Source organism: Vidua macroura, chromosome 12 (assembly GCF_024509145.1).
Source record: "Vidua macroura isolate BioBank_ID:100142 chromosome 12, ASM2450914v1, whole genome shotgun sequence".
NCBI lineage: Eukaryota > Metazoa > Chordata > Aves > Passeriformes > Viduidae > Vidua > Vidua macroura.
Genome location: NC_071582.1, coordinates 19,822,899 through 19,849,555, shown reverse-complemented (window position 1 = coordinate 19,849,555; position 26,657 = coordinate 19,822,899). Strand labels below are relative to the sequence as shown.

General features: G+C 47.4%; 1 protein-coding gene across 1 annotated transcript in view; it reads left to right on the top strand.

Annotated features, from left to right (window-relative positions):
* IGDCC3 (immunoglobulin superfamily DCC subclass member 3) overlaps positions 1–26,657 on the top strand; it is a 101,145-nt gene that overhangs the window by 31,957 nt on the left and 42,531 nt on the right. Inside the window, exon 3 of the mRNA XM_053988392.1 lies at positions 25,151–25,295. Coding sequence (XP_053844367.1) covers positions 25,151–25,295 — 145 coding nt within the window. The remainder of the gene's footprint in view (positions 1–25,150; positions 25,296–26,657) is intronic.

Sequence of the window (26,657 nt, the reverse complement as noted above, 5' to 3'; positions counted from 1 at the left end):
ATTGCTTGATAAAAAGTCTGCAGTGTGCTGGCATGCAGGGAACAAACTGCACAGAGTCCAGGTAATGGGAAATTCGGTGTGTTATCTGAAGACCCATGTAATTAATGAATAAGAAACCTGTTTACTCTGAAAATAGATGGCAGAGTTGCTATAATGCCTTTCTGCTTTGAATGCTGAACAAGTATCTCCAGAGGAATAAAAGCTTTAGCAGCTCAAAGTCACATCTCAACCAGAAAGGCGGGCTGGAGATGGCACTGAGCATCTGAACTGTTTTGCTTTTATGAAGAATATGAAATCAGCCTTCCTTCTAATAAACACCTCATTTATTTTCTTTTGGCTCCTAAGCGATCTCGTTTGCAAATCGTGGAACAATTAGTGGATTCGATTCAGTGCACATGCCATTGCCAAGCAGGAAACGAGCACGCCGGGCATGAATAGCATCAATCTGATTTTCAGGCATGTGCAAGTATCTGGCACTTCATAGAGCTTTGCAAACAGGCTGTACTTCTGGTTTTCCCCTCTCTTTCCCTCCCAGTCATGCTGCTGCTGTATTTGTGTATTACAAAAGGCTCATGGCTTTCCCGTTAGGGCTGCTGGAGGCTTGGTAGGCTTTTACCGTGCTTAGTATTTTATCCCAGCTATTTTCCACGTGTGGAAAAATGCACCCGTGCAGGTCTTGGCATTGCAGCATGCACTGGGAAGGGGAGAGCTGTCCCTTTAACCACGCAGAGCATGTGGCTGTTTTTAGTTAGAGCTCTTTTAGCAAGTTGTCTCAGCACATCAGGGCCCCACTTTCATCATGCCTGGCTTTTTTTTTTTTCCTTCTCTTTGAGTCCTAGAAGTCAGAGGCCACAGGGGGGGTGACAGAAAGCAGTGACCTCTGCATAAGCGAGGGACCAGATGGCCACTCCTCTTCCTCTGAGCCTTTCTCCCCTGGCCCCAGGGCACAGATCTGTGACCTTCGCTTTAACTGAATGCCCAGACTGTGTGACTGGGGCTTTGACATGCTCTTTAATAGGCATACATTATCCCTCTATTGCTAAAAGCCCAGAAAACTGGGTTCATTTAGATGGAATTTAAGTAAAACTGTTTGGATTGGTCTTGCTATCCCCTAGCTGCCTCCTGCTAAATTGTTGATCTTAGTGCTAATGAAGGGAAATGCACTTACAGACAGTCTGGGAAGCATTTGATTTGCAAAGTTTAGGAAAACCCAGTGTTTTCTAACAAATGAGGTGTGCACTCATGGTGTGAGCTCACTTGTGTGCCCACCCACGGCACAAGCAATGTTCTGATGCTCTGGTACTCTGACCACGTCAAGCCCTTGCCCTCTGCTGCTAGACTGGCTTCAGTTTTGCTATAAGGTCTGTCTCTCCCAGTTAAAGAAAACTTCTGATGTTAGACAGTGTCAGAACATGGGTTTGTAGTCTCTCACAGCATTTGCAGGCACAAGGGGGAGATGTAATCACTAATATTTAATAATTCTTGGTTCCAGCCTTACACATTGGTCTAATTCGAAGTGTGAGCCAAGCTAGAGCATTGCAGTGTGGTAACATCCCATGGTATTGAGCACAGGATTGGTGAGAATAGGGAAAAATACCCCGAGGAGGAGAGGTTGTACTTGACCAACTGAAAATGGAGAAAAGACTTTATTCTCTGAATTTGAAATCACTGTGTTTTTCCTCAGTACCCCAGTAACTGAGAAGTTCATCTGATATTTCTGTCTGGTCCCCTAGGTATTATTAGAGGAGGCCAGGCTCTCCTTAAAGCAATTTGCATAATGGTAGCTGTGCTCTTCGGGAATGTCCTCGGGAGAGACTGGAAATACACTCTTTTCCAGCACAATGGAAATTCAGAGTTATGTTTTTCTGCTAATGACCTGCAAACATCGCTGCTGATCAGGCGTGGATGGCCTCCAACCTCTGCCAGGCAAGCGGATGCTGAGGAGGGGTTTTATTAATGCCTACCATTTCCGAAGGGTTAAGCACATGAAAGTTATTCCAGGAATTTCCTTTCCGGGGCAGGCCTAGGGAGGTAGGTATCAGCAAAGGCCAGTTCAGCCCGGCTGAAAGTGATGGATGTGATTCTCTTTGAAGTTCCTGGGAGCTGCACTTCCTCGCTGCGTGGCTGAATTGAATCCAGAGATCTTCAACTGTGAATCTGTAGCCACAAAATACGGCTTTGTGACATCTGCTGAGGTTCATCAGCTACTGAAGGTGGGAAGGGGAGAGCAAAAAATTTTCCAGGAATGCTGGTGCGGATGATACCCGAGGTTTGATTGCTTGCAGCTCGTGTTCCTGTTTTCAATTAAATTAGGAAGTATTTGTGGATGAAGTGACCCATTAGTTGGGTAATAACACTACCTTATCACGCCTGCTTATCAGTATTAGTTATGCACTATAAAACCCATCCCAAAGCCCTTGGGAGAATCAATTAAAGTGGAGGGGCAGCTTTGTGCACATGTGTGATGGAGCTGCCGTGAGATGCATGGGGCACATTTGTGCACCAAACTGTTGCACTTTTGGGGCAGAGTTTCTGAACTAGCACACCAGCCCTGCCTGTAAGCTGTCAGCATCACACATCTTTGTAGACTCTACCAATTCCTCTCTGAGCAGAAGAAACAGGCCATAAATTTGCTGATTATGTGCATTTAGGCAGAGTAGCTCCCTTAATGGCCTTTACGATGGCTGCAGCCGCCAGTGATGGAGGTTTTGCATCCCCAGCTTCTAATAGTAGAGGGTTGCTTGTTCATACTGTACGTCCTGTTAAATAAATCTGAGCCAGTGGTAACTGATTTCTGATATTAAACTGCAGAGGGAGAGATTAAAAATATTTTCCCTGTCTGCTTGGAAAGCTTTGGAGGGCTTTGTTCAAGTTTAGTGGTTTGTTGTGGTTTTTTTTAAAGAGGAGGTAGGAAACACTGTAAGAAATAGTCTTGTCTCTCTTTGCCAATGTTTGAGCTGAGCAGCATGTAAGGGAAACCTGATTTAATGACATATCAAATAGAGAGCTGCTTCTCATCTGTTCCCTCTTTGAAACGCTGCTGAGGAGTGATCAGTGCCTGTCTGCATCAATAATTAGACCTTATAAAGAATTTAGGCTCTGGTGGCACAGGGAGCTGCAGTGGCTGATCACCTGGAAAGGACTTGATTTCCAGGTAAAATCTCTCAGTGTAGTGATTGAATCTGCTAAGGTTTCAGCTGACCAAAAGGAGCCAGAGAAAATCAACCATCTCTGGAGCCTTTCAGGGCTGCAGTAGGAGAAACGTGGTGGTTTGACATGTCCATTAAATCTGTCATCCCTGGGGCTGCAAAATGGCCGTGTTCCTCTCAGCCAGCAGCGAGGAGAGGTCGGAGGGGAGAGCTGAAGTGTGGGCTGATGTGGGGCTCCTCACCACAACCCCTTCATCCCCCCTCAACCTCCCCTGGGGCTCAGCTCTGAGCATCCTCTCCCTGCTTTGAACCTGAGGAGCCGTCACACCTTAAGGTCAGGCGAGGGGGCCCCTAGTGGGTAGGGGGAGGTGGAGGGAGCAGGATGTCATTTTGTCATTAGCCAGGCTTCAAAGGCAGGCAGGCACTGGGGAGGGGGGAGAGGAGCTGTGGGGTCAGGGGGCCTGTGAGCCCTTGCCCAGCCTCCCTGCCAGCCCCTTGCCCAGCCTTCCTGCCGGCCAGCTCACCTGGTGCACAGATGCTCCAGGAGGAGGGAGCCCAGCGAAAGCAGAGGGATGGAGGAGGCAGTGTGGGGAGAGCCTTTTACCCCATAGCCTGCCAAATTCGGTGTGCAGGTTTCAGGCTGGGCAGATCCTTCATGGTGCTGGGATGGTAGTGTGAAGCCCTGCCTGTGTGAGAGTGACTGTTCAAAGCATTGAACACTGGAGCACTTCTGCCTAGAATGATTGAGTTGGGTCCTGAACATCTCTTGGAGACTCTGGAATTTGATTTAGGCTTGCTGGGGGTGCTCATGTTGGAGGCTCGTCATAAGGTCCATGTCCTTGTGTTCATACATCCTGCTTTGGATAGCCTTCAGCTTTCTCGAGTCAGATCCAACCCCAAAAACTCAGCAGAGTGGGTTAAAAATTACAAGATTGCCAAAGGATAAGAAAATTACCCTCATTTTGGTGTTGTGAATTTGTGGTATGGATGTTTGGAGGATACTTTCCTCTGCAGCCACCAGGAATGGGTTTGTTTATTCCAAGAAGCCAAGATCCTCCTGCCGGTCCCCACAAGTGTGGCTGGGGAGGAACTCTGGCCACTGCAAGGCTGGAGATGAAAGCACATGTGTTGGCAATACTGGGAGGCTTCTGGGATCAGATGGTCTTTGACCTGCCCCTGCAAAATCTGAGGGCCCTGATGCAGAGGGCACATCAGGAGCCGATGGGATGAGGGGCAGCAGCTTCAGGAACAGCTGGGCAGCGTATGGAGGAGCCAAAGCCAGCAGAAACATGGCACAGCTCTCAAGCTCCTTCCCTCCTGCAGCCTGATCAGGCTTGTGTGCTGGTAATTAGGATGTTTGCTGTCATTTCTATGCGTGTGACAATGCATATTCATCAAATATGTAAATTAATACATTAAGCTATTTGCATAAATCTGGATCCAACAGGATGGTGGAAATGAAGTGCTGTGAGAGCAGCTCTGTAAATGATTCCCTGATACACATGTCACACTGGAGTTCTGCACACCCTCTGTGGGTGCTTTGGTGATGCAGAGGAGGGTCCTGCGCACTCTCCATGGGTGATGCAGAGCAGGAACTTGTTTAGGTTAATTACTGCAAGAAATCCAGGCATCCTTTCCTCTGGAGCAGGATTACAGCTGCATTTACACTGGCAGCCCTCAGGTGGCCTCTTCTGAGTGAGGATGGGTTGGAGGGGTGGGCAGGCAGGCAGGTGAAAATTTATCCATGGAAAAAGCAAAGCTGCCTATGCACTAAATGTGCCGCTGGTCTCCAGTGAACAGGAGCACACGCATTAAAGTTTGCTTGGGCTTGCTTTGAAATTCCCAACAAACCCTCGGCACAGCCGCTGCCTCCAACACATCTGGTACTACCAAAAGGAAAATACATAAGACCTGTAACCCTTGCCTGCAGTAGCTTAACAATACCTCTGAGTATTGCTTCAAATACATATAATAAGTCTGAACTAATAAAGTAACAAGTTTATGAGCTTTTTAAAGATTTTACTAGATGAACAGCGAGCCTAATAACATGATTCCCTTTCTTAATATAAACAATGTATTTGCTGTGACCTCTTAAAATATTCCTAACTTTAACTGCAGAAAATCCAGCGTATGATTTATATTTCTGACTGCTGGAAGCTCTGGCTTCCATTATCTGTGTATGCTGCAAATCCAATTATGTAATATCACTGAGATAAGGCGTGTAATGTTTCACATCTAATTGTTCTAACATGCAAATTTTTTCCAACGCTGGTGTATGTTGGATTAAGAGGAAAGCAAGGGCTGTATTTCATGGGTGTAGGTTGTGTGGGTGAAATGGGGCTCTCTGCAGGCAGCTGGATGTGTTGACCTGGATGTGTTGTGTGCAAGGTCTCTGAGAAACTCTCTTGGAATCCCAAGGGTGATGTCTTTTGGGTGAATAAAGTGTTGGTTAAATGCAACAAAACAGCAGCCCCTTGCCTGAATGGGAAGAACTGTGTATGGCTGCAGAATATTTCACTGATCCAAGCATTGTGACTAATTTTTTTCCCTACATAAGACCCATGCCATGGGGTTTGATTATCCCTGTGCTTCCATATGAGCAGAACAGCTTGTCTACAGCCTTCTTGCCCTTGCCAGGGAGCAGCTGTGAAATCAGGGTGTGGGCTGGATGTACCCTTGGCAGACAGACTGTGCCCGCTGACAGTCCAGGGCACCTGGTGATTCACTATACAAGATCCAAATTTCACACCCATTTTCTGGGTGATTTACATCCATAGGTAGGAAAGAGACCACAGACCTAAGTTCTGGTACATCTTGTTAAACAGCAGTTTGTGTGCTTTGTCCCTTAGGTATTACCATCACTCTCTGAACATCCTTGGACATGTGTGCTCATCCAAGACTGTGTAGACTTAATTTCAGAGCTGGCTGTGTCCTTTTCCCTTGCTATGATGGGGTCCCATCCAGCCTGCACACCCAGGTTGCACACCCAGGGCAGGCATGAAGCCAGTCAGAACTAGACAACACTCAGATCTCCCCTTTTCCTTTCTCAGAATGCAACCAAGGAGCATGTCCTGACATGGGAAGAGGATGGCATGGAAAGAGGGAAATGGATGTCACCTGGGAGACCCAAATTTTTATCCTTGGGACCAGAACAGACACTTACAATAACATTTGCTCACATTTGCAGGAGGGCAGACTTTTATGGCCTTGCTTTTTGACCACAGCACAAAGAAACATGGAGATATGCCTAAAAACTGGAGTTTTTTAGTAGGATTTGTGTTGTCCATGGTTGAGCTGGCTGGGGGAATTTAAAGGAATCATTTTAAGCAAAACATTGGCGTTATTTGGCCCAATGCACTTGAACTTCTCCTACACATTGATTGGGAAGTGCAGGCAGAACTTCTCAGCCTCTGCTCTTCCTTTTGGCCCCTCACACTGTCCCTGCCAGGTTTTGGTGCTGCTGTGGTTTTGGTGACATTGTCCAGATACTGGTTCTGGTGCTGGTATTTGGCTCTTCTGAGGAAGTTTTCCACTATCTTACAGCCACTGGGTGTTGTGCTCTGGACATGAATAGGTCCCTTTCAACCTTGTTTTATTCATCATCAGCAAAGCATGAAATTACAGTGGAAATGCTAATAGATTTCCTAACAACTTGGTATCTACTTGGGTGAAACAGTTATTTGTTGACTAATTAGTAAGTTAATTGTTTTATATTTTATTGAGGTCAGGTTGCTGTTTTAATGTAGAGGGAGGAGGTGTGGGCTCTTCTAAACAAGATGCTGCTTTAATGAGCAGTTACTAAAGAGTGGGCTAAAGAAGTGTAGGGAAATGGTAATGGTGTCTCCAAAGGAGATATGTGGAGCCAAAGGGATGAGATTTGGGAGCTGGGACAAATCCTGCTGGTGTGCTTGGCTTTCTCTGAGACCATTAGAAGGCTTCTCAGCTCCCAGAGCTGCTCACAAGCTTTGGGCACACTAATTAAAACCATTCCTGACCAAAAAAAAAAAAAAAAAAGCATTTTGCAGAAGGAAAGGAATGACCTCTCCTTCCTGGAGTTTATGATTGAATGTATGAGTAACCTGGCCTTGGGTTTCTGAGGCATGAAGTCTTTTCCCTGGCTTGATTTATGTAATTATTTTTTAAAAAAAAGTTTCCTGTTCTCCTCCATAGTAGTTTGCTTTCTCCTTTCTTCCCCCTCCTGACCCTGTGCTCATGGCCAGGAAGAGTTTCCTGGATTTAGAAACAATCTTAAAAGATAACCTATATGTGTTTGGAAGCAGTAGCAGATCACTGGGGATAGGCTCCTCCAGGATAGTTAAGCATATTGCTTTGGATATTTTTCCCCTTCCATGTCCTTCCTGTCCCTCCTTATTAGGGCTTTGTCACAATCACCTGCCTTGGCCAATCCTGTCCTTTCTCAGGTGGAGCTGTGATGTGAGTCAGTGAGTTTGTGCCCCTTCTCGTTCTGATGAGGGAGGGATTTTAAAATGAAGGAGCTCAGAGTTAGATTTAATTTTGAGACTAAATTCTTCCCTGAGAGGCCCTGGCAGAGGCTGCCCAGGGAAGCTGTGGCTGCCCCATCCCTGGAAGTGTTCAGGACTGACTTGGACAAGGCTTGGAGAGTGGGATAGTGGAAGGTGTCCCAGCCCATAGCAGGGGGTGGAATGTGTTGGGCTTTAAGGTTCCTTCCAGCCCAAACCATTCTGTGATTTTGTGATTGTTTATAAAGTATTATTCTGTGTTGGGCAGCATCACAGGGAAGACAATGAGAAATACTATTGCTTGCAGACAGACAGCCTGTTTTCTGCTGGCTCTTCCTCCTTCCAGCTGGAAATACAGTGTGGAAATGCTGCTACCTGTTGATGTATTTGTGTGCTGATAATCCTGTGCTTTTTTAAAAAAAATAACTTAAAGTATCTCCAGCCTGCTCTGTAGTCTCATCTGTTTTGGCCATACACCTATAGCAGTTTGGCAGTCCTGGAAATGCAGAGTTACAAGTGAGAGGTCTGTGTCCAGAGGGATGTGCAGGTAAACCTACCCAGTCTGTGCCCAAATTCACCCAGTTTTCCACTTCCTCTCCTACTGTAAAATTAAACTGAAAAAGGCAGGATAGATGCCAGTAGATAAGCTGGTACCAGCTCATTGCAAAAAAAATAACCTAAACAACACACCCTATCTTGGTTGCCTTAATTTTTTTAGTTGCCTTATTTTTCAGTTGCCTGGTTTTGGGTTTTTTTTTTTTTTTCTTCAAATGACCAGGTAGCTTTTAAGTTTGGTAATGGTAGTTTTCCTGTGCTGTATCCAATAACCCTCTGCATTGATTACCTGGCAAGAACAATCCCTAGGCAGCCAGAGAAAAGGAGTATTTTTACTGCCTGCATCCAGGCATGATTCCAGTGTTTCATGCCACCACCTGAGCTAGGATGGGCTGTGAATACAGATCACACCTCTCCTTTCCCTATTTTTCACAGGCTTCTCATTGGGAAAAGGGCCTTTGCTTAGAAGCCACCAGGGAAGTGGGTTATAAAAGTTTTATTGGTGAGGCAGAAAGATGTTTCCACTCTTGCTGTTCCTTGGGAAATAAGAGAAGGAAAGACAGATAATGTTTCGTCTCTTTATTAGATTGGGAAATCCTCTATAAAGCAGAGGTGTATTTCAAACCAAGCCCCCCATGTCTCTTGTTAATGCCAACTCAGCAGCATCCAGCTGGGCGGATGAAGGGTTTGGATGATGTAGGGCTTTGAAGGGATCCTGTTTTAGTGGGATGAGAGCCCCAGAGGAGCCAGATGTCTGGTGAGAAGACCAGAGCCACCAGCCTGGGTGCCCTGCACTCAGCCCTTGCAGTTCCTTGCAGCAATGCTGCCAAATGATAATATTCACCTGTGATAATCTGCAGGCTGGAAAAACTCATCCTTGGGGGAAGCTACCTGCCTGGTGGGTAGAGCTTGTGCATGCTCAGGGGTTGTTGGTAGGACACTGAGGGATAGCAGTGAACCGTAAAACAGCCTTGAAAGTGGCAAGTCCAAGTGAAGCTATGCGGCTTAAAATGTTCTATCATGTCGCATGCCAGGGCTATTAGTCCCCTTCTGTGCCTCTGTCAGGCAGCGTGGCAACCAGCAGTGAAGTTTTATCAGATATTAAAACCTGCTTTTGAAATTTCTCCTAGAGCAGAATGCTAAATCAACCTCTTCACAGTGATATTTCTTTTTTTTTTTTTTTTTTTCTTCCTTCTTGTGCTGTTTCCTGCCTGGCAGCTTTACCTTTACTTCCATTTCTCTCTCTCATTTTCCATCAGCTCTATCTGTAACCATTTTGTGTTTTATTGAGCATGAATGAATAGTGATGCCTTTTAGATGAGTGATATTTTCATCTGAAGATGCTTGTTTAACATAGGCCTCCACTCAGCTGTTACCCCAATGGTGCTTTGTGTTTACCAACAGATTATTTCAACTAGCTTGAATTTGGAAGCAAATTTTGCATGAGGAGGTTTTCTCCCCTTCTCCTACCCCAGCAAAAATTCTGCCTCTCTTCTGGTGGGATATTACCAACCTGGAACATGCTCCAGAGGCAGTGTGAGCTGTGTAAGGGCTGCAGCTTTGCTCCTGGGGCTGAGTGTAACCTACGCTTACCATATGCTACCACCCTCCCCTTTAGGTAAAATGGGGGGGGGTTTCTGCCTCCCTGCAAATGCTAGCAGAGACTGTAATCACTCAAGCTGCTGCCATGTGGGTCTCCGTGCATTTGGGAATAAAATTTTCCATCTGTGGGGAATAGGTTATGAATCCAAAGTCATTAGAAAGGGTCTGGGCTTACCCTTGGTGCTGTAAGCAGGATCTCAGCTGTCAGTGACAGTGATGGATCCCCAAATACCTGCTTGTTGCAAGGCATCACTGCCACCCCCAGAGGTTCCCTGGGCTGTGCAACAGCAGCTGGACCTGGGGAGGCTGAAATGTGCCTCAGTTGTTAAAAGTTTGGATTTTACATGGTCTGAGATTTGTCGCAGCAATTCCTAGGAGGTCTCTGCTGGTTGAGCTCACTCTGGGCAGGTATGTGGTGTTTTTTTGGCACTGATGATAAGTGGTACTGCTGCTTACAGGAACCAGGCTCCCATCAGTTCCATGAAGCCAGTGATGGAGGGCAGAAACAAAATTCCTTCCTGAAGGTTGACTTTTCTGTTTGCTCCCAGATGGAGGGGGCAGATCTCTGTGCATTGCTCCAGCTAGAGCTCAGTCCCTTCAGAGAGCTCTGACCTCCATCAGATATGGATCAGCATCCAGACGTCCCCAGGGTAGCACCTGGGAGCTTTTGGAGGCACAGTTGTGTTAGGTGCAGAGGAAAAGGAGGGATTGTGTGTCCCCCTGGGCTGAAGATGCCCTCTCCAGCACACATTTCCATGCCTTGAGAGCACTGTGCATCTTTAAGCCCCGATGGTTTGTTCTCTTGATCCTCATGCAACAGCTGGCAAGGGAAGAGGCTGGAGCTGAACTCACATCCTTGACAAGGTGCTCAGCCAGCCTTTTGCTGCACCAGCACTGACTTCTCCCTTGTGATTCATTGCCAGGCTCTGCACCCTTGTCCAGTAGCATAGTGCTTAGGGAATTCAGACATTCATGGCTGCAAATGTTCCTTTGGGACCTGTGTCCTCTGGGGTCCACCCTGCCTAAACCAATCGGGGTTGCTCCTGGGGGAAGCACTGCTGCCGAACCCGGCCCAGAGCGCTCACATCGACAGCTCCACCCCCTGCTTTGCCTGGACCCCATGCAGGGTAATTTCCCAGCCAGTCTGCTCCTTTAGGGCATTACAGGGACATTAGTTAATGAGGCTGGTTCGGAGAGCATGGTCTGAGTTAATCTGGGCTGTCCCCGCTGCTGCAGAATTCGCATCTGGCCGGGGTTGTACCTCTCGCAGCCGAGCTGCCAGCACTGGATGAGAAGGGCAGCGCTTCCAGAAACCCTCGCCACCAATTTGTCTTGCAAATGAGCAGGGGTGGCTCGCACCGGCCCGGCCCTGCTGCAGTCAGAGCTGGGCTGTGGCTCCCGCGTTCGTAGCGCGCTGCAGCTGCCTCGCCCCGCTCCCCTCGCCGCCGCTCACCAGCCGAATTTCTCGCGATCGGGCCACGCATCTGCATTAATTTAGATGGCTTAATGTGGGGAGATCATCAGCTTGATTTCCCCTGTGGCTCTGGGAGTCAGCTGGGGCTCCGGGGCCTCCCATTAGCGGCCCAGCCCGCTGCCAGATGGCGGGTGATGGCTTGCGGAGGCTCCGGAGCTGACGTGCCCCATTGTGCGAGAACACAAAAGCAAGCCGGGCTGGATGTTTTTTTCTTACCCCCCTTTCTGCTTTCATTTTCCTTCAGTGCTGTCACACTAACAGCTAATTCCTGCAGCTCTCTTTATTTATTTATTTGCTTTGTGGTGGCGGGGGCTGTGAAGTTGCTGACAGTGTTTTCCATGCGGATGCTCCTGCCTTGCACCACGCAAGTATCTTAAGGACTTTGCTTCTCCTGTCTTTTATTCTCTGCCTGAATATGCATGTGGGGTGCACAGTCCCATGTGCATGCACACCCTCATGGAACATCCTCTTGGACATTTGAGTCACATAAACAAGTTATTAGGGTATTACAGTGGGTCTCCTGGGGGGCCATTATATGCCATGAGGTTTCGTTAAGATATATTTAATTGCCTTCCTGAATATTTCAGGTGTTCCAGTAGTTTTTCAGGTCTCTTAACAGTCTGCGCTACAATCACCTGTTTGTTACAGAGTTTTCATCTCTTTTGTTAATACTGGGGAGGCGTCTGTTTTGGGCTGCAAGTGTTTTTTCCTGACGAAGATGCACATTTCAGGAGGGAGAGGACTGATTCCTCTGGTTTGGTACAGAACACATCCCTGCAAGGGCCCCCTGAAAATCAGGCTTACAGGGCTTTGGCTCTGATTTCCCCAGTGTGCTGCAAACACAGGGGCAAACCTCAAGTTCAGAGCTCAAAGTCACTAAAAATGCCCCTCTGCAATCCCTCTTTTCAGGTGCAGTGTTTGACCTCTGCCTGCTCCCTAAAACGCACATCACTTTTGCAGTGCTGCTGCTCCTTGGCATTTATCATCACTCCAGCCCACGCAGCTTTCCACATTCATATGGGCATCCCAAACTTAAGCTTTAATTAAAATGAAATTTCATGCTGACAGAGAGTTTAGGTGGCTAAATGATGTTAACCTTGGCACCTGGATGGGGAATGAGTCTGGGAAACAAATGAGAACAGCAAGTGTATGAGCAGGGATGGAGACAGAGGAGTCTCAGGCAGTTGCAGGTCTGTCTGGCTGTCCCATCACTGACAGTCTTTGAAGGCAAATGCTGGTATTTAAATTTGAATCGTGTGGCTGCCTGAGTATCCAGTATGTCTTCTAACTCTTCCTCCTTTGGCAGGAGCTGCAATGTCAATGTTGAGCTCTTCTCAAGGCTTGGCACTGTGTGCTGGGTTTCTTTTTCAGCGCCTCCTCTTGTCTTTTGTCCATGGCACTGAATTTTATTCAGGGGTTGTTTGGTAGGATGAGTGGAGATCAGTGGAGAGTGTAGGGACTTGGTGCACTTGCAGAGGGCTTAGGTGCTGGTAGTCACAGGAGAATCTGTGACTCCTAGTCAGGGAACCACTGCTCAGGGGGTCTGGCTGCCTTCCCCCCACAAGCTGCCCAAGTGAGTATCAGGGTGCACAAACATAGGAAGAAGCAGAAATGTTTGGGTAAAATATTTGCAAATTTTACAGTAGGAAATAACACAGGCTCTTCCAACCTCTTCTCCTCCCAACAAATTGATAAAGCTCCTCCTTGTAGCCCTTCAAGCTGATAGTTATCCCATCCTGGAGCATCCCGTGGGAATGCTCTTCAAAGGCTTCCTGAGCCTCACTGCCCTCTCCTCCTGTTACCCAGGGCTTCTTGTCATATCCTGTGCCCATAAACAGTACCAAAGGTCTTTACAAAAAGAGGAGAGGCACTGCCTGAGGTGACCTGTGTTTGTTTAATCAAGGATAAAAAAAGCAAAAAAAAATTAGAAGCATCTGAAGTATATAGCTGAATGCCTTAGCAAAGTGCTCAAAGCTGAAATTTAGTTTTGCTCATTTTAAAAATTCCTCACATAAAGGACTTGGTTATTTCTCTGTGGCAGTAAGAGATGCATATGCAAAGTTGTGTATGTGGTTGTGACACAGCACAGAGGTTGGGTGATGGCAGATCACAATCGTGGCTCTCCCATGGGCACAGCCAGATTGTTTTTCTACCATATTGAAACCTGCTCTTGTAAACCATCTTCTGTCAGGAATCTCACCCGGTGAGCAAAGCCCTGTGTGGTGTGGCTGTAGGGGCAATAAACCAGAGAGCCCTGCGATGGCCTGGCAGGAAATCAGTGCGTCCCCTTTTTCTGTCACTGCTTCCTTGATGTGGTGCTCTGGGATGGTTTAGTGCTGTGCTGATTTCCCAGGCAGTGTTGTCACACTGGCCACCGCTGCTCGGCACGTGCTGGAAAGGACGCGCTGATCCAGGAGCGGCGCCGCAGGGTGATGGCAGCGCTGCCTCCTTGACCCACGAATTTTCTCCTGCCACCTCTTTTCAATGAGTCCTCAAAGGTAATGAGTTTAATTTGATAAACTGGGCCCGGGGTGAGGTGTCACAGTGGGTTTAGGAGATAAACCTCCCTGTTTCTTATCAACAAGAAGCCAGTCCTCCCTGCAGAACTGTGTTTTCTGGAATGCATTACTGTTCCTCGGGTTCAGTGATGGTTTGATGATAGCGAGGAAGAGAAAGATGGTGAGATTGCTTGTTTGTAACTCTGCTATCACTTCCTTCCTCTGTGTCACCATCTTCCACATCCTTATCTTTAACCATTCTCTTGTATCCTTACTTGTGTTTGTCTGCCAGGATGGTGATGTGTCTCGCAGTCGTATTTAGGATGCTATGGGGTGCACAAGGAGGAGAAAAGGTTCACTGTGGGGGCAGAGGTGCTTTGAGATAGAGTGGCTTCTTCACATTGACCTGGCATGAAATGGAAACTGCCACCTTGTCATGGAGTGGGTATCTGGAGGGACCCTGGCTCACAGAGTCCGACCTGTGTTGTCACCCCCATACTGTAATATAAAATCATTGAACCCTAGACTGGGTTGCATTGGAAGGGACCTTAAAGGTCATCTACTTCCAACCTCCTGCCATGGTCAGGAACATCTTCCACCAGACCAGATTGCTTCAATCCCTGTCCAGGCTGGCTTTGAACACTTCCAGGGATGGGACATCCACAGCTGCTCTGGGCAGCCTGTGCCAGGGCCTCCCCAGCCTCACAGGGAACAATTTATTCCTATCATATGTCCACATACATGCACATGTATACACACTACTGTGTCTACTCTGACAGGCAATGCTGGGCTACAGCCCCAGGTGCACCCATCCCAGCGGAGGTGCAGGAAAGGAGTTAACACTCACTGGCTCGTGCACAGAAATACAATCCCCATCTCCTCTGAGCTCCCAGGGAGAAATCAGTGAAAACATCAAGCTGCACGTCCTGTACCGTGGGGCCGATACGCCGGAGCTATGAACTTTCTCTTTGAGGTGGTAATGGTTTGGCTGGCAGCCAGGAGCGGCAGCCGTGAACGGAAAGGGGGACTTCCAGAGATAAGCTATTTTCAGCCAACGGGGCTTCTCGCCGCGAAATAAATAGAAAAAAGGACGAGCTCTACGTCTGCGGTCATGTGTCCTGCTTTCGTGGATTTGGCCTATTTTCTGAAGAATGGCTGTAATTCAGCTTGAGTTTCCCCTGGATTGCTGCCAGCAAAATAGGAAGCTGTTGCTATTGCCAAGGAGGGAACAGGAATTTATATAGTAACTCAGCCACAGGGATGAGATGACAGCTAAGGGCTTAGCTGCTGCTAGGAGGAAAAGCAGACCTGGGAGGAACCTGGATTTTCTCAGGATCACAACAGTTCAGTCCTTTCTACAGCTTTGACATTATCCCCTTCAATCTGGACTGGGCAACATCGAAGCACAATATCTGTGCTCAACACCAAGGGATGGGAGCAGAGCAGCTTTCAGCATCTAGAAAAATCACCTGTGATTGAGTGAAATTCAGAGTTTAAATGAACAGAAGGGAGCTTTAGAGCAGTTCTTTTCAATGTTAACCCTGTGCCTCACTTGCTCTGGCTCAGTGCTCTGATCCTGTGGTCTCTCCTCTCTCTGTGCATGGAGGATGCTGAGTATTTCCCTTGCTGTGATGTAAGGCAGCTCCTCTGTGGGAATCCAGACTTTTGTGATTATTTTTCTATTTAAATAACTTCTTTAGTTATCATGTGCACCATTTCCACTTCTGTTTCATTCCTTAATAAAGAAGGGGAGTAGTTTATCATGCTCAGCAGAGTATAGATGTGGTGAAAGACAGACTGTTCTGAAGGATTTAAAGTTAATTTCCGTCGGACAGAGAGACCGTTGTTTGGGGTACTTCCACAGCCGCCTTTCCCCCCTGCTCCGGCTGCCTTGGGTCCACAGGGAGCCTTTGCCTTGTGTCTTTGGGCAGCTCTTCCCCCTGCCTGGACCCCATGTGCTGGGAGTTTTGCAAGTCTGTAATGCCTTGGAGTCTGAGGCATACAGCTTGCACTCGGGCCCGCTGTGTGATGGGACACAGCAGAGAGGTGCCTCTGGGTGCCACAGAGCCCATCACCTCTGACTCCACCATGAAAGCCAGAGTCTCCATGCTATGCTTGGGTTTTGGCCAAGTCCTACAAGATACTTTGCTGTATGCACTGCCACCCCTTGGACCACGAGATTCGGGAAAGAGATCATCTTAGAGGCAGTTTCACCTCCTTCAGGCACTCCCCAGCTGCTGCCCAAGGGAATATCTCAATCTGTGCAGCAGGCAGAACAGGCTGTATCTCAATTTGCCATGGGCTTGGCCATCCCATCCCAGCCAAGCATGATGCCCGTGGCTCAGCAGCACTGAGCACTCACTGAGCTCCCTTGCCCAGGCAAAGCTCCCACCTCAGCAGGGCTAACCCTGCTGCAGCAGGAGGAAAATGAAGAGTGAATTGCCAGCACTGCTGCTGTTTGCTGTCGGCCTGATAAAAATGGCACCTTGCCCAAGTCTTCTATAAATCACAGGTTCCATTTGGAAAGGAGTTTTCTGTGGTAATTAATGAGCCAGTATAAAGACATTAAATGGAGAATGTGTAGTGATAGAAAGGCTTGTCATTCACTGAGCCATCTTCCCCCATGTGAATAACCACGGGGGAACAAAGGCCAAACTCCTTATAGACTGAAGTGCACTATCTATGATAGCTGGGAATGAAGTAATTCTCTGAAAATAACAAAGGCGCAGTGAAATACATTAGTAAACTAATTACAAGAGAGCTGGTAAAAACAGATGCTGAAAATTTAAAGCTATTACTGGAATGATTGCTGGCAGAAAAATGGGGGCTGACAACAAAAAATTAAAAAATGCATCTCATTTAAAATTCATTAGCCTGTAAATCAGGACAGCTCCCTGTCTGAAAGCGAGGCTGATGGCATTTCCGTGGGCAGTCGTGATGAAAAGCTTCCTTGCCTTCACCTTTACGGATTCCACCAGTGCCTCCGGAGATGCCGAAACAAAGTGTGCGCTCGTCTGTGAGCACAAAAAGGCAGGGAAGCTGCTGACTTTGCTCAGCGAGGTCTGAGCAGGGATGTTTCTACTCAGAGGTGTTGTGAGGGCTGCTGAGGATAACACCTCGTGCTTGCTTGGCTCGCTGCCTCTCCGAGCTGTTGAAAAGCAGGATTGCTCGTCCATCCGCGCTCGATGTTGGAAGGAGTTGGCTGCAAACAAAGTGGTCCAGGGCCAAAACCAGCTGTGTGGGAGCTTCCTCTTTTACTGTCTCCATCAATATTTGGGAGAGGGATGGAAAACATCAGTATTGTGCAACAAATCAAAATGGTAACTATGTAATTTGTCCTAATTGTGTGTGTCAGAGTAGGAAAAACACGAGGAGCTCTGGATGGGAATTTGGCATGAGAGACCTGCCTGCTGGCAGCATACTGCACGCTTTGCTCTGCCCTTGCCGAGCCAACCTTTCCCAGAGGCTTGTGGACAGCTTGCCTTTCATTTTCTCATTACTTCAGGGGTCTGCAGGGGCACTTGAGTGGGATAAATCATTGTTATTTTGCAAAGAGCTAATATGTGCTTTGGAGGAAAGTCCTGAAGAAGCCATTGCTGTGAATGCAACAGGAGGGGACATCTTCTGTGATGCTGGAGGGGAGCCCTGCTTTAGGGTGGAGGAGCCTCGTGTGATGCTGGGGTTTCCTAAGAAGTCACCCCACAAAAATACAGGAGCCCTTTGTGGTGTGTTGTACCTCTGGGCAGGTGTGTCACAGCAGCCAGTGTTGCCTGGCCAACATCACCCTTGGTGCTGGAGCCCTGTGCAGTTGACAGATAACCCCTTCCTGCACTGCAGAATCACCAGCCCCATGTGCAGTCCGCCCAGGCAAATTAAGAGTTGTTTATGACATTTAATACTCCCCCTTCCCTCCAGCAGCAGGGCAGCAGGACCACAGGTTTGGCTTCACAAATGGTCGCCTCAGGATACACTAAATGCTGTCATGAGCCGGAGAGCAATTTCATCTTGAAAAATTACTGCAATAGAGCTCCCTGATAAAGGTCTCTCCCAGCAATGCCTCCCTCTTCGCCAGCAACTTCTTCTGTCCCTGAAACCAATTTGAGAACGCTAAAGGGGCTGTTTATTAGTTGATACCCCTGCAAAACAAGAGGGTGCTGGAAGATGAATCACTACCCTGGGCTGTCTGCTGGGCTGCTTGGCATAGCAGGTAACATGATGGGATGCTGCCATGTGCTCTGAGCATGGAGGGAAGTGAGAAATTTGATCCATGAGACTGCCAAGATGCATCTTTCAAAGTGGTTTATAAGGAGCAGCATTGCCTCATGGGTAGAGTGTGCTATTGGTACTCAAGGGAGGGATGATGCTGGGTTTTGTTTGTGACCATGGGTGGCACTTAGTGCCTGTCCCTGAAATAAACAATGACTTTATAGGAAAGGTGTGAGGGTGCTCAGACAGCCCTAGTTGCTCACTGCACCTCAGAGAGGGTGTTTGTGCCGATTCACAGGGACTCCCTGCTCTTGCTTCCAGGCTGGGATGATTTCTGGCTGCAGCCACATTATAGTAGGTCTTGGGTCTCAGGAAGCAGCGTTTGGGCAGTGCTGCTGCACAAGGGGGAGCGTGGCAAATGCCAGATGCTCTCAAGGGTTTCCTCTGGCAGCTCTCCTGGTGCTCTCTGCTCCTCTAAGTTAAGACAAACGGGTGGTGGGCTGTTGAATGTTGGGGATGCCCCCTCACGTGCTGTACTGGAACAGCGTGGGGACGGCTCTCTCTAGAGGTGCAGCATTTTGTGAGTTTTATAGAAATGGTGAGATACTGCAGTATAAAACAGTCCTTGGGCCATAGGTCCCCTGTTCATTTCCATGCATGGTGCAGAGGCTGCATTTATCCAGTCAAAGATCTTTCCTACTCACAGGAGAGTACCCCTACATCAACAACTGATGGTGGTATGGTTAATTTTCCAATAAATAATATATAATATTATAATATTATAAATATATATAATTAATAATATATAATAAAATATATTATTTTGTATATTTTTAATATATATATATAATATATATAATAAATACCATGAATACTAAATTCTCTGGGACTGGAATATGGGTTTGGAGACACCTGTGATTGTGCAGGCGAGGCTGGGTGTGCTGGCAATGCACAGCACATTCAGTCAAGCTCAGGAAGAGGAGTGGAGCTGCAGTGCAGGCATTCAGAGGGTTTCCAGGTGCCACCCTACAGGGACCTTTTCAGGAAGAACCCATCATCCTCCTCACAGCTTGGTTCGTTCACTCGTGCAGGGCAGGTAGAGCAACCAGGGGCTCCTGAGGATGTTCCCTCTGACCCCTGCTCTGCATGCAGTGAAGATGTGTTCATTACTTTCACAGGATATTTATGATCTCTGCACGGAAGCAGCCCCTACAGGGCTCTGTGCTTTTTTCTGCTTCTGAAAGCAGCAAACCCAACAATAAGTCATGGGTCAGTAGCGCCCATCAGGGCTGTTCATTGCGATGCAGCGGGGAGGTGACCTGAGCTGGATTTGGCTCACAATTATTTAATGTGTTATGCAAAAAGTTGAGAAGCCACAGTCCCAGACCAGACAAAAATTTGCCTCCTGGTTGACTTGAGTCATGAGGTAGTAGATTTTCCCCCCGCTCTTCTTGTAAAATATCTGTTTTGCATGTTCCCTCCCGTGGCCAGCTGCTGTGTCCCACTGTGAGGCATTATCTCTGTTGTCTCCCTTTTCATCCCTGTCCCAGGAGCTTGGGACAGGAGAAGAAAACAGGCCAGGTGGAGACTTGTTCCTCAGCTAGAGAGGTCTGTATAATGTGCTGTCTTCTCAGCCTGTTTTAAATTCTTCCAGTCAGCTTTGACTGTGCATGAAAACAAGAGACACGAGGATGCAAAATGCAGAGCTTGCACCGTCCTCCATTTATGCTCTGAGCCATCCTGTTAGCTCCAGGGGAAGAAACCAACAGCCAAAGCAAAAGAGGAATAAACACTTGTTTGCAAATACTCCAAATAAAAAGTGTTCAGGAGTGACCATTTCCCTGTACCTCTGCACAGACCGAGGTGGGTCATCCTCCCTCTTTTATCTCACCAGGTATTTTGGTTCCTCTTAAATGAACTACATTCCTCTAAAATGTCTTCCTTGCTTCAAACTCTCCTGAGTCTTGCAGCCCATATTCTTTTGAGATCTGAGGCTCAGCATGGACAATAGAGATTTGGGATTTTCCCTGCTATGATTAGCAGACAGGGGCAGAGAGGATTTTCCTCTGTGCTGGAAGAGGCACGGCTGCTCTTTAATATTTCCCTCCCTTTCCAAAGCTGAGAGAAAGGCGATTTTTCTTCCCTTTAGATGTGAGCGAAGGGCCCCGCTCCTGCTACTCCTGGAGAATTAAATAGATAAATGGGCGGCGCTGTTGTTCACGCTTCACTATGCACAAAGCAACTTGCATTCAAAATTGGGCTCATGGCAGTCCAGCAACAACCTCGCACAATAGCGTCATTAGACACGCAGGGCCGGCTCGCAGGCGCAGAGGCTGCTCTGCAGCTGGAGTAGCCACCGGGCTGGCCTGCCGTGGGCTTGTTTTTTAGCTTTATAAAAATGCATCTTTAAAAAAAAAATTATAGAAAGAAGATTCAGTGTCTTTTTCTTAAAGGCTTGGGTAGGCATTGCTGTTTGAAGGCAGGGGGAAGAGAGGAGAGGATGGGATTTGTGCTGTCCATACGCCCCCCGTCTTTTGTGCCGGCTCTTTCTCATGGGCAAATCTTCCATTTCCAGAGTGAGGAGGGAACAAACAAGACCTGAGTCTGCAGAGCCTTCACCTGCTGACTTCTTTGAGAATGTTCCCTGGCAGGCTGCTGACTTAGTGGTGAAGGTCTCTTAAGCCAAGAGGGAATTGAAAATTTAATCCCTCTGCTTGCCTTGGCACTGGTGGCTTTCAGGAAAAGGAGTTGGGTGCTCTGTGAGTCTCACAGATATTGAAGGTTGGTTCTGCTGGAGCTCTCAGCCTGATTTGAGAGTGGTTCAAGTTTGGCATTAATTGGCATGGTGTTCTTTGTGTTTTAAAAACAACCCTGACTTCTGCTGACCTGAGGAGGAATTCAATTTTATTAGTAAGTACAGAAATTCAGTATAAAAATCAGCAGCTCAGGGTTGTTGAAATGGAGCCAATCTTGGAAGGGGTCAGCTTGCCCATGGCTTGTTCTCTGCTCTGGGCAAATAATTTACCTCCCAGATTTCACCTTCCTCAGTTGTAGTGAAGGTAATGAATCCCACCCTCCTTGGTAGGAACATCTGGAAGCCCAGGTACTGGAGGCACATCTCCACAAAGCTCTTGTTCCTTATACTGTGTTAACTGAGAGGCATTTTAACCACGTGCCTGCATTGGAAGAAGTCTGAATTTAACAAGTTGGTGACAGAAATGTGGAGAAAGGGTCTTCACTTGTGTGCTGCTATTTGTGGACTGTGTGGCGTCTGTGGTGGTGTGGGTGCTCACTCATCCCCAGATTCTTGTGTCAGAGTCAGCCTGGATCTCTGTTTCTCCATAAGTAATTTAAAATCAAGAGACAATTTGATTGCAAACTAGCTGGCCTTCCCAAATGCTCTCCTAACACCATGTTTGGCACTGAACCTTTCAAGCCTTTCTCCTCTCCTTGTGCCTGCACAATGTTTGTGTTTTAATGACTCAAAAGGCCTGGGATTTGCTTTGACATACCAAGTTAATGTTTTCTTTTTCTATATCAAATCTAGGTCAATCTCTGGCTTAGTGCTAATGCTGCACTGAGCAAAAAAAGGATTGGCCACTAATGGTTTCAATTTAGTTTTTTATGGAGTAGAGAATATTTCACTCAATAGCTATTTTCATTTTTATTCCATTGGCCTTTCCACCAGGCCTGTTGGGATGGAGAAAGTGCTTATGATTTGATTAGAGGAGACCCCAGAATGAATCCTCTATGAATATGGATGAGGATGAGTGTTGCTGCTCACCTGTGTCCATAGGACATACCTTCAGGGACTGTATCCCAGTGGGGGTTAAGTGGTGGGCAATCCCATGCATGGGGGTTTCTTTATGGAAGAGCCTCGCCTGTGATCCAGCATCATCCTAGTTGAGGTCCTTAGTTATATAACACAGGGGAAGGAGAGAAGAAGAGTAACTCCTCTGCTTCATGTGTTTGTGTGCCTGTAGACAGTCAACATTCAATTTGAATCTAGCCTTGGCCAGCAATTTTGCAGGAGGCTCCTCCATGCCTGCAGCATCAAAGGGCTGCCAGGACCATTCCCTGTCTGCTGTAAGCCCTAATTTTGTCTTTCTGTGCCCTATGGCAGTTGCTGTGTACCACAGCCAAAATCCAGGTGGGATGATAGCAGAAGCTCTGACACATCACAGCTTGGAGCATTAATGTAGAGCAATGAGTGTGCATGTGATTTATGTTATTTTTATGACTTGATGACACAAGGAGATGGCAAAGGGAAGTTTAATGGTGGCACTCACCCCTCTGATGATGGTAAAAAAGGCCTGGGGCAGCACCAGTCCCACCACTGGCACATGGATGCTGCATTGCTGGATGGCAGAGACCGCTGGCAGATGGATTAGCGAGTGCCTCCCCTCTTAGGAGCTCGCGGGTGAATATTGTGATTGCATGTATTTATTTTTAAAATTATTATGGCCATTAGCATAGAAATGAGCTGCAGCTCCCTGGCTGCTGGCCAACCCCACCCGGGCTGACGTGCAGCTCTTCTCCTTGGCGGCTGGAACAAAAGCGCCCGGCTGGTAACAGGGTCCTGCTGCTTGCCACGGGAAGACAAGTGAAAAACAGGACCAAGCACTCTGCTGCATGAGTTTGTTACAGCCAGTTGGGACATATATAAAAACCTCACATGGGTCAGCAGAGATTTAGCTCCTCCAGGCAATGCCGTGTGAAGCTGTTGAGCTCCTATTCCCTCTCCTCTTCTTCTCCACGGTGATTTATTCCCAGGCTGAAAACCCAGTAATCACTCATATTGAAGTTTTGTTGCTGTTTTACAGGAGATGCTCCAAAAGTCTTTTGTCTCTGAAACTGTAAATAAACTCATAAACCTGTTTTTAAAATAGCATTTTGTAGCTCAGTGTATGAATTTTTAATGCTTCTTCTGCAAACCAGCTGGTCTTGGCAAGGGTCACAGTGTTTCCTAGGCATTTAACATAAAACTGTGCTTCAAAGCCACATTATAGTGTCGTTGAAGAGTAATATTTTACTTAACATCCTCATAACTGAATTATTTATAACTTGCCATGTTTTATTCATGATAAATATTAATACTGGTGTCTTTAAAAGTAGAGGTTATTGCTGCAGTTTTACCTATAAGAGGTGATATTATTGAAATAAAGGAATGGCGATGAATTCTGTAGCCAGCAAAGTGAAGTCTGTGCTGGGGTTGTTCTCATTCACACCTCCCTCTTTTATCAACCCTGTCAGCCTCCAGAAAACCTCAGTACTGAGCATCTGTAGATTTGAAAGGAATTTTCCTAGAGGCATCTGAATCCCTGCTTTTTAAAAAAAATTCTTAGAGAGCTTTGTGTCATTCTCAATAATTCTTGGATTCATTTCTTGGTGAGGGTCCATAAGCTTTGGCTTGGCAAAAATGCTGACCCTGCTCTGGGTCTCCAGCCTTGAAATGTTCTGCAGGCTCCCTTGAGCTTTCTTGCTGCAGGCATCCGTGGATCACCCATCTTTTGAAGCATCCCTTGCCACCTTGGAAGCGGCATCACCTGGTGACGAGAGAACCCCTAGCTGCCTTTGAACTCCTTTCCATGTCTGAATGCTCTGGGCCATGATCAGTCTCATTTCAAGGCTAAATCTATATGAATTGGGTAAATTGCCATTGCACCACTGGGCTCCATCCTATAATCCTATACCAGAGAGGATAATTGCATTGGCTTTTATCTTGGGAAACAGAAATACAATTTTCCGTGATCTTTCACCTTGCGCTGGTGTGTTGCCATCTGGCTGGAACATTGCGCAGCCACTCCCTGGTCTGGCTCTGATGTGGGGCTGGCTGCCCATCCCACCCTCATACCTACAAAACCTTCCCAACCCTGCAACTGTGCAGGGCTGGGGCTTTGCTCCGTGTTACTCCATCAGCTTAACAAATCTGCCATCAGTGGGTTGAGAGCAGTGGTTGCGGGAGCAGCACAGGTTAATGCAACACATATTTAATGTATGATTGCTAATGGCCATCTCCCATCTGCCTGAGCCCAACTGCAGTTTGCAGATGAATGATTAAGCTGCCCTGACACATAGGCAGCTTGCTCCTTAGCAGACCCACAGTCATTGCACTTGGTGCTTGTAAAAGGGGACAAGGTTTTCTTGCTGGGGAGAGGGGTGTCATCAGGCTGGGGTGGCAGAGCAAGGGGTTCTCCTGGAGTTTGTTTTCTATGGTAATGCGAGAGACCTTCCTGTGGATGCAGCACTTTAAATGAATCATGAGCTCAATAACCACTGGGATGTTTATTAGCTTTGAATATGTTTATTGCGGAGTCAACAGGCAGCACCTTCCAATTAATTAATAGTAATGATTACGGTATTATTTATGTAGCTCTAACAGCGTGCCAGAGTGTTTCCACACGGTGGTTACAGCTGTGGCTTGCTGGAATGGGCTGGTCTGTATTCACCCTGCGTGGGCATGCTGGGGCTCATCATTTGCTGTCAGGTGGCCCCAGCCCCCAAAGCCTCGTTTTGCTGAGCTCTTGGCAGCTGCTCTTTTTTTTGGCTGAATCCTTTTGCTCCCCAACCTGGGGATGTGGCTGTTCCTACTGTGGTGCTGGAAGGCAGTGTATGCAATGAGCAGGAGCACCTGCAAACAGGTGGAAATCAAGGGCTGTATGTTTCACTAGGGTATTTTGGCATTCTTCTACTCAAGGTATTTAAATAACATGAGTTTAGGAGTCAAGCTGTACATATCAGAAGGATATTTACAACAGGTAAGACACTGATGGCAACAGAAAGAATCCATCTCTCTTTAGATGTGGACTAGGATCCAAAGACTGCTCAAGCTATTGGGAATGACCTCTGATAAGTGCCAGTGCAAAGTCTTGTGTTTCCTGCTGCCCCGGCAGACCTTGCTGAGGACCATGAGGGTCTTGGAGGAAAGTCTGCTGTTCTGATTGAGCCAATCAGTTCAATATGCAGAGGCAGGTGGGATACCAAGAACTTCCTACTAGTCTTGTTTTTCCATGCAGAAGGTTAGGCTGCAAGCTGGCCTTCTGCTCTTACATTACATTCAGTCCCATTTGCATTCTGTGGGAAATGAGTGTGTTTCTAGGTAGGTCATGTGAAGCTGCTGAGATCTTCCAGTTGTTGGATCTTTCTTCACATGTGAATAATTTTGTTTCTCTTTTTATCTTCCAGCAATGTCTGACTTCCACATCCACCCTCAGAATGCAGTGGTGGAGGAAGGTGGTGTAGCAAGATTCCAGTGCCAGATCCATGGCTTGCCTGAGCCAGTCATCCTCTGGCATAAGAACAGCATGCCAGTCAACACAGACAACAAAAGGTAAGACATGTCTAAGCCATGTGCTGCTGGCCTTTCTCCAGGTGGGAAAAGATGGCCAGACTTTCTATTGCTTCCACGGTTGTACTTGGACACAACTAACCTGGGCTAAGGGTCTTGGCCAATGTTTCCACCATGGAAGACTCTTGTTTAGTGTGTTGTGGCTTTTCTGGTTTGGTTCTCCTTTTGGCCAAACACCTTGTAGGAGTACTGGCATTTCCCAGGAGAGGTAGATAAAGCTATTAGCTGACTTTGAAGGGCTTGCACCAACTATGCCTGATCAGCCCTGCTCAAGGTTTATTTTCCAGCATTGAAACCTGCCCAGTAAGCCTCAAAGAGCTGGGTAGCTTTGGCATCCTTCATCCCTCCATGGCTTCATTTTGTGTAACTCTTTCTGAGACAGATCCATGACTTAGGATCTTTCATATGGGTCCTGGACTTTTGCAAGTGCTGAATTACACTATGGCTGCTATTCCCAGGTGGACTCCGGCATGTGTGGCAACTGGGGAGCTCTGCAGAGAGCTTCCCACAGCACCCTGAGCTGCCATTTCCTAAACAATCTTCTAAAGAGAAACTCCAGCTGCCTCCCTTCCCAGCCTAGACCTGGAGCGGCACGTCGCCGCTTCCTGTGTTTGACAGGCCGCTCCCCTCGCGTCGGAAACGTCCCTCATCAGGGTTTGATCCTCGGCACGGCGCAGGACAGGTGGCAGGAAACGCGTGCCCGCTGCCGGCAGCCCCAGCTGGAGCTCGGGAGCCGCACAACCAGCGCTGGGAGACAATCGCTCACAGCACACCTCGAGCACGGGTTGACGTCCCTGTCTTGGGAATAGGCGAAACCAGGAAGATGTAAATATTTTCCTGAAAGCCCCTATTCTTAAAAATGTCAGTTTTGCAGCAGAATGTGGTCGGGTTCTTTGGAGGCAGGAGAAAACACAAGGGCTGGAACAATGCCTGACCTTCTCAGAGTGGCAGTGAACTTACAGTAGAAGGACCCAAGAGGCCCAAATCTGCTGTGGAAAACTGCAACTGTCAGGTTTTGTTTTTCCTTGCATTTTTCAGCTGAGCTTTTTTTAGCCCAGCGCAGGGTTGATTTGTTGAACTTGATCTCTGAAGGCTTCTTACTCATACAGGTGCTGAACTGGGGATGTGGTAGAGCAGAGCTACTGATCCGAGGTGGCATCAGCAGAAGTAAGGGGTGGAGAACTGTGCTTGATGCCTTGTGGCATCCCAGTGAGATGTTGCAGGACAGGTGAAGTTCCCCTGAAGTCCTTCATGCATCATTGATCCTTTGCATTTGAGCCCAGGGACATAGTTGTGGAGTTGGTCAGAAATGTGGCAGGGATTTAAATGTGACCAGGACTTCTT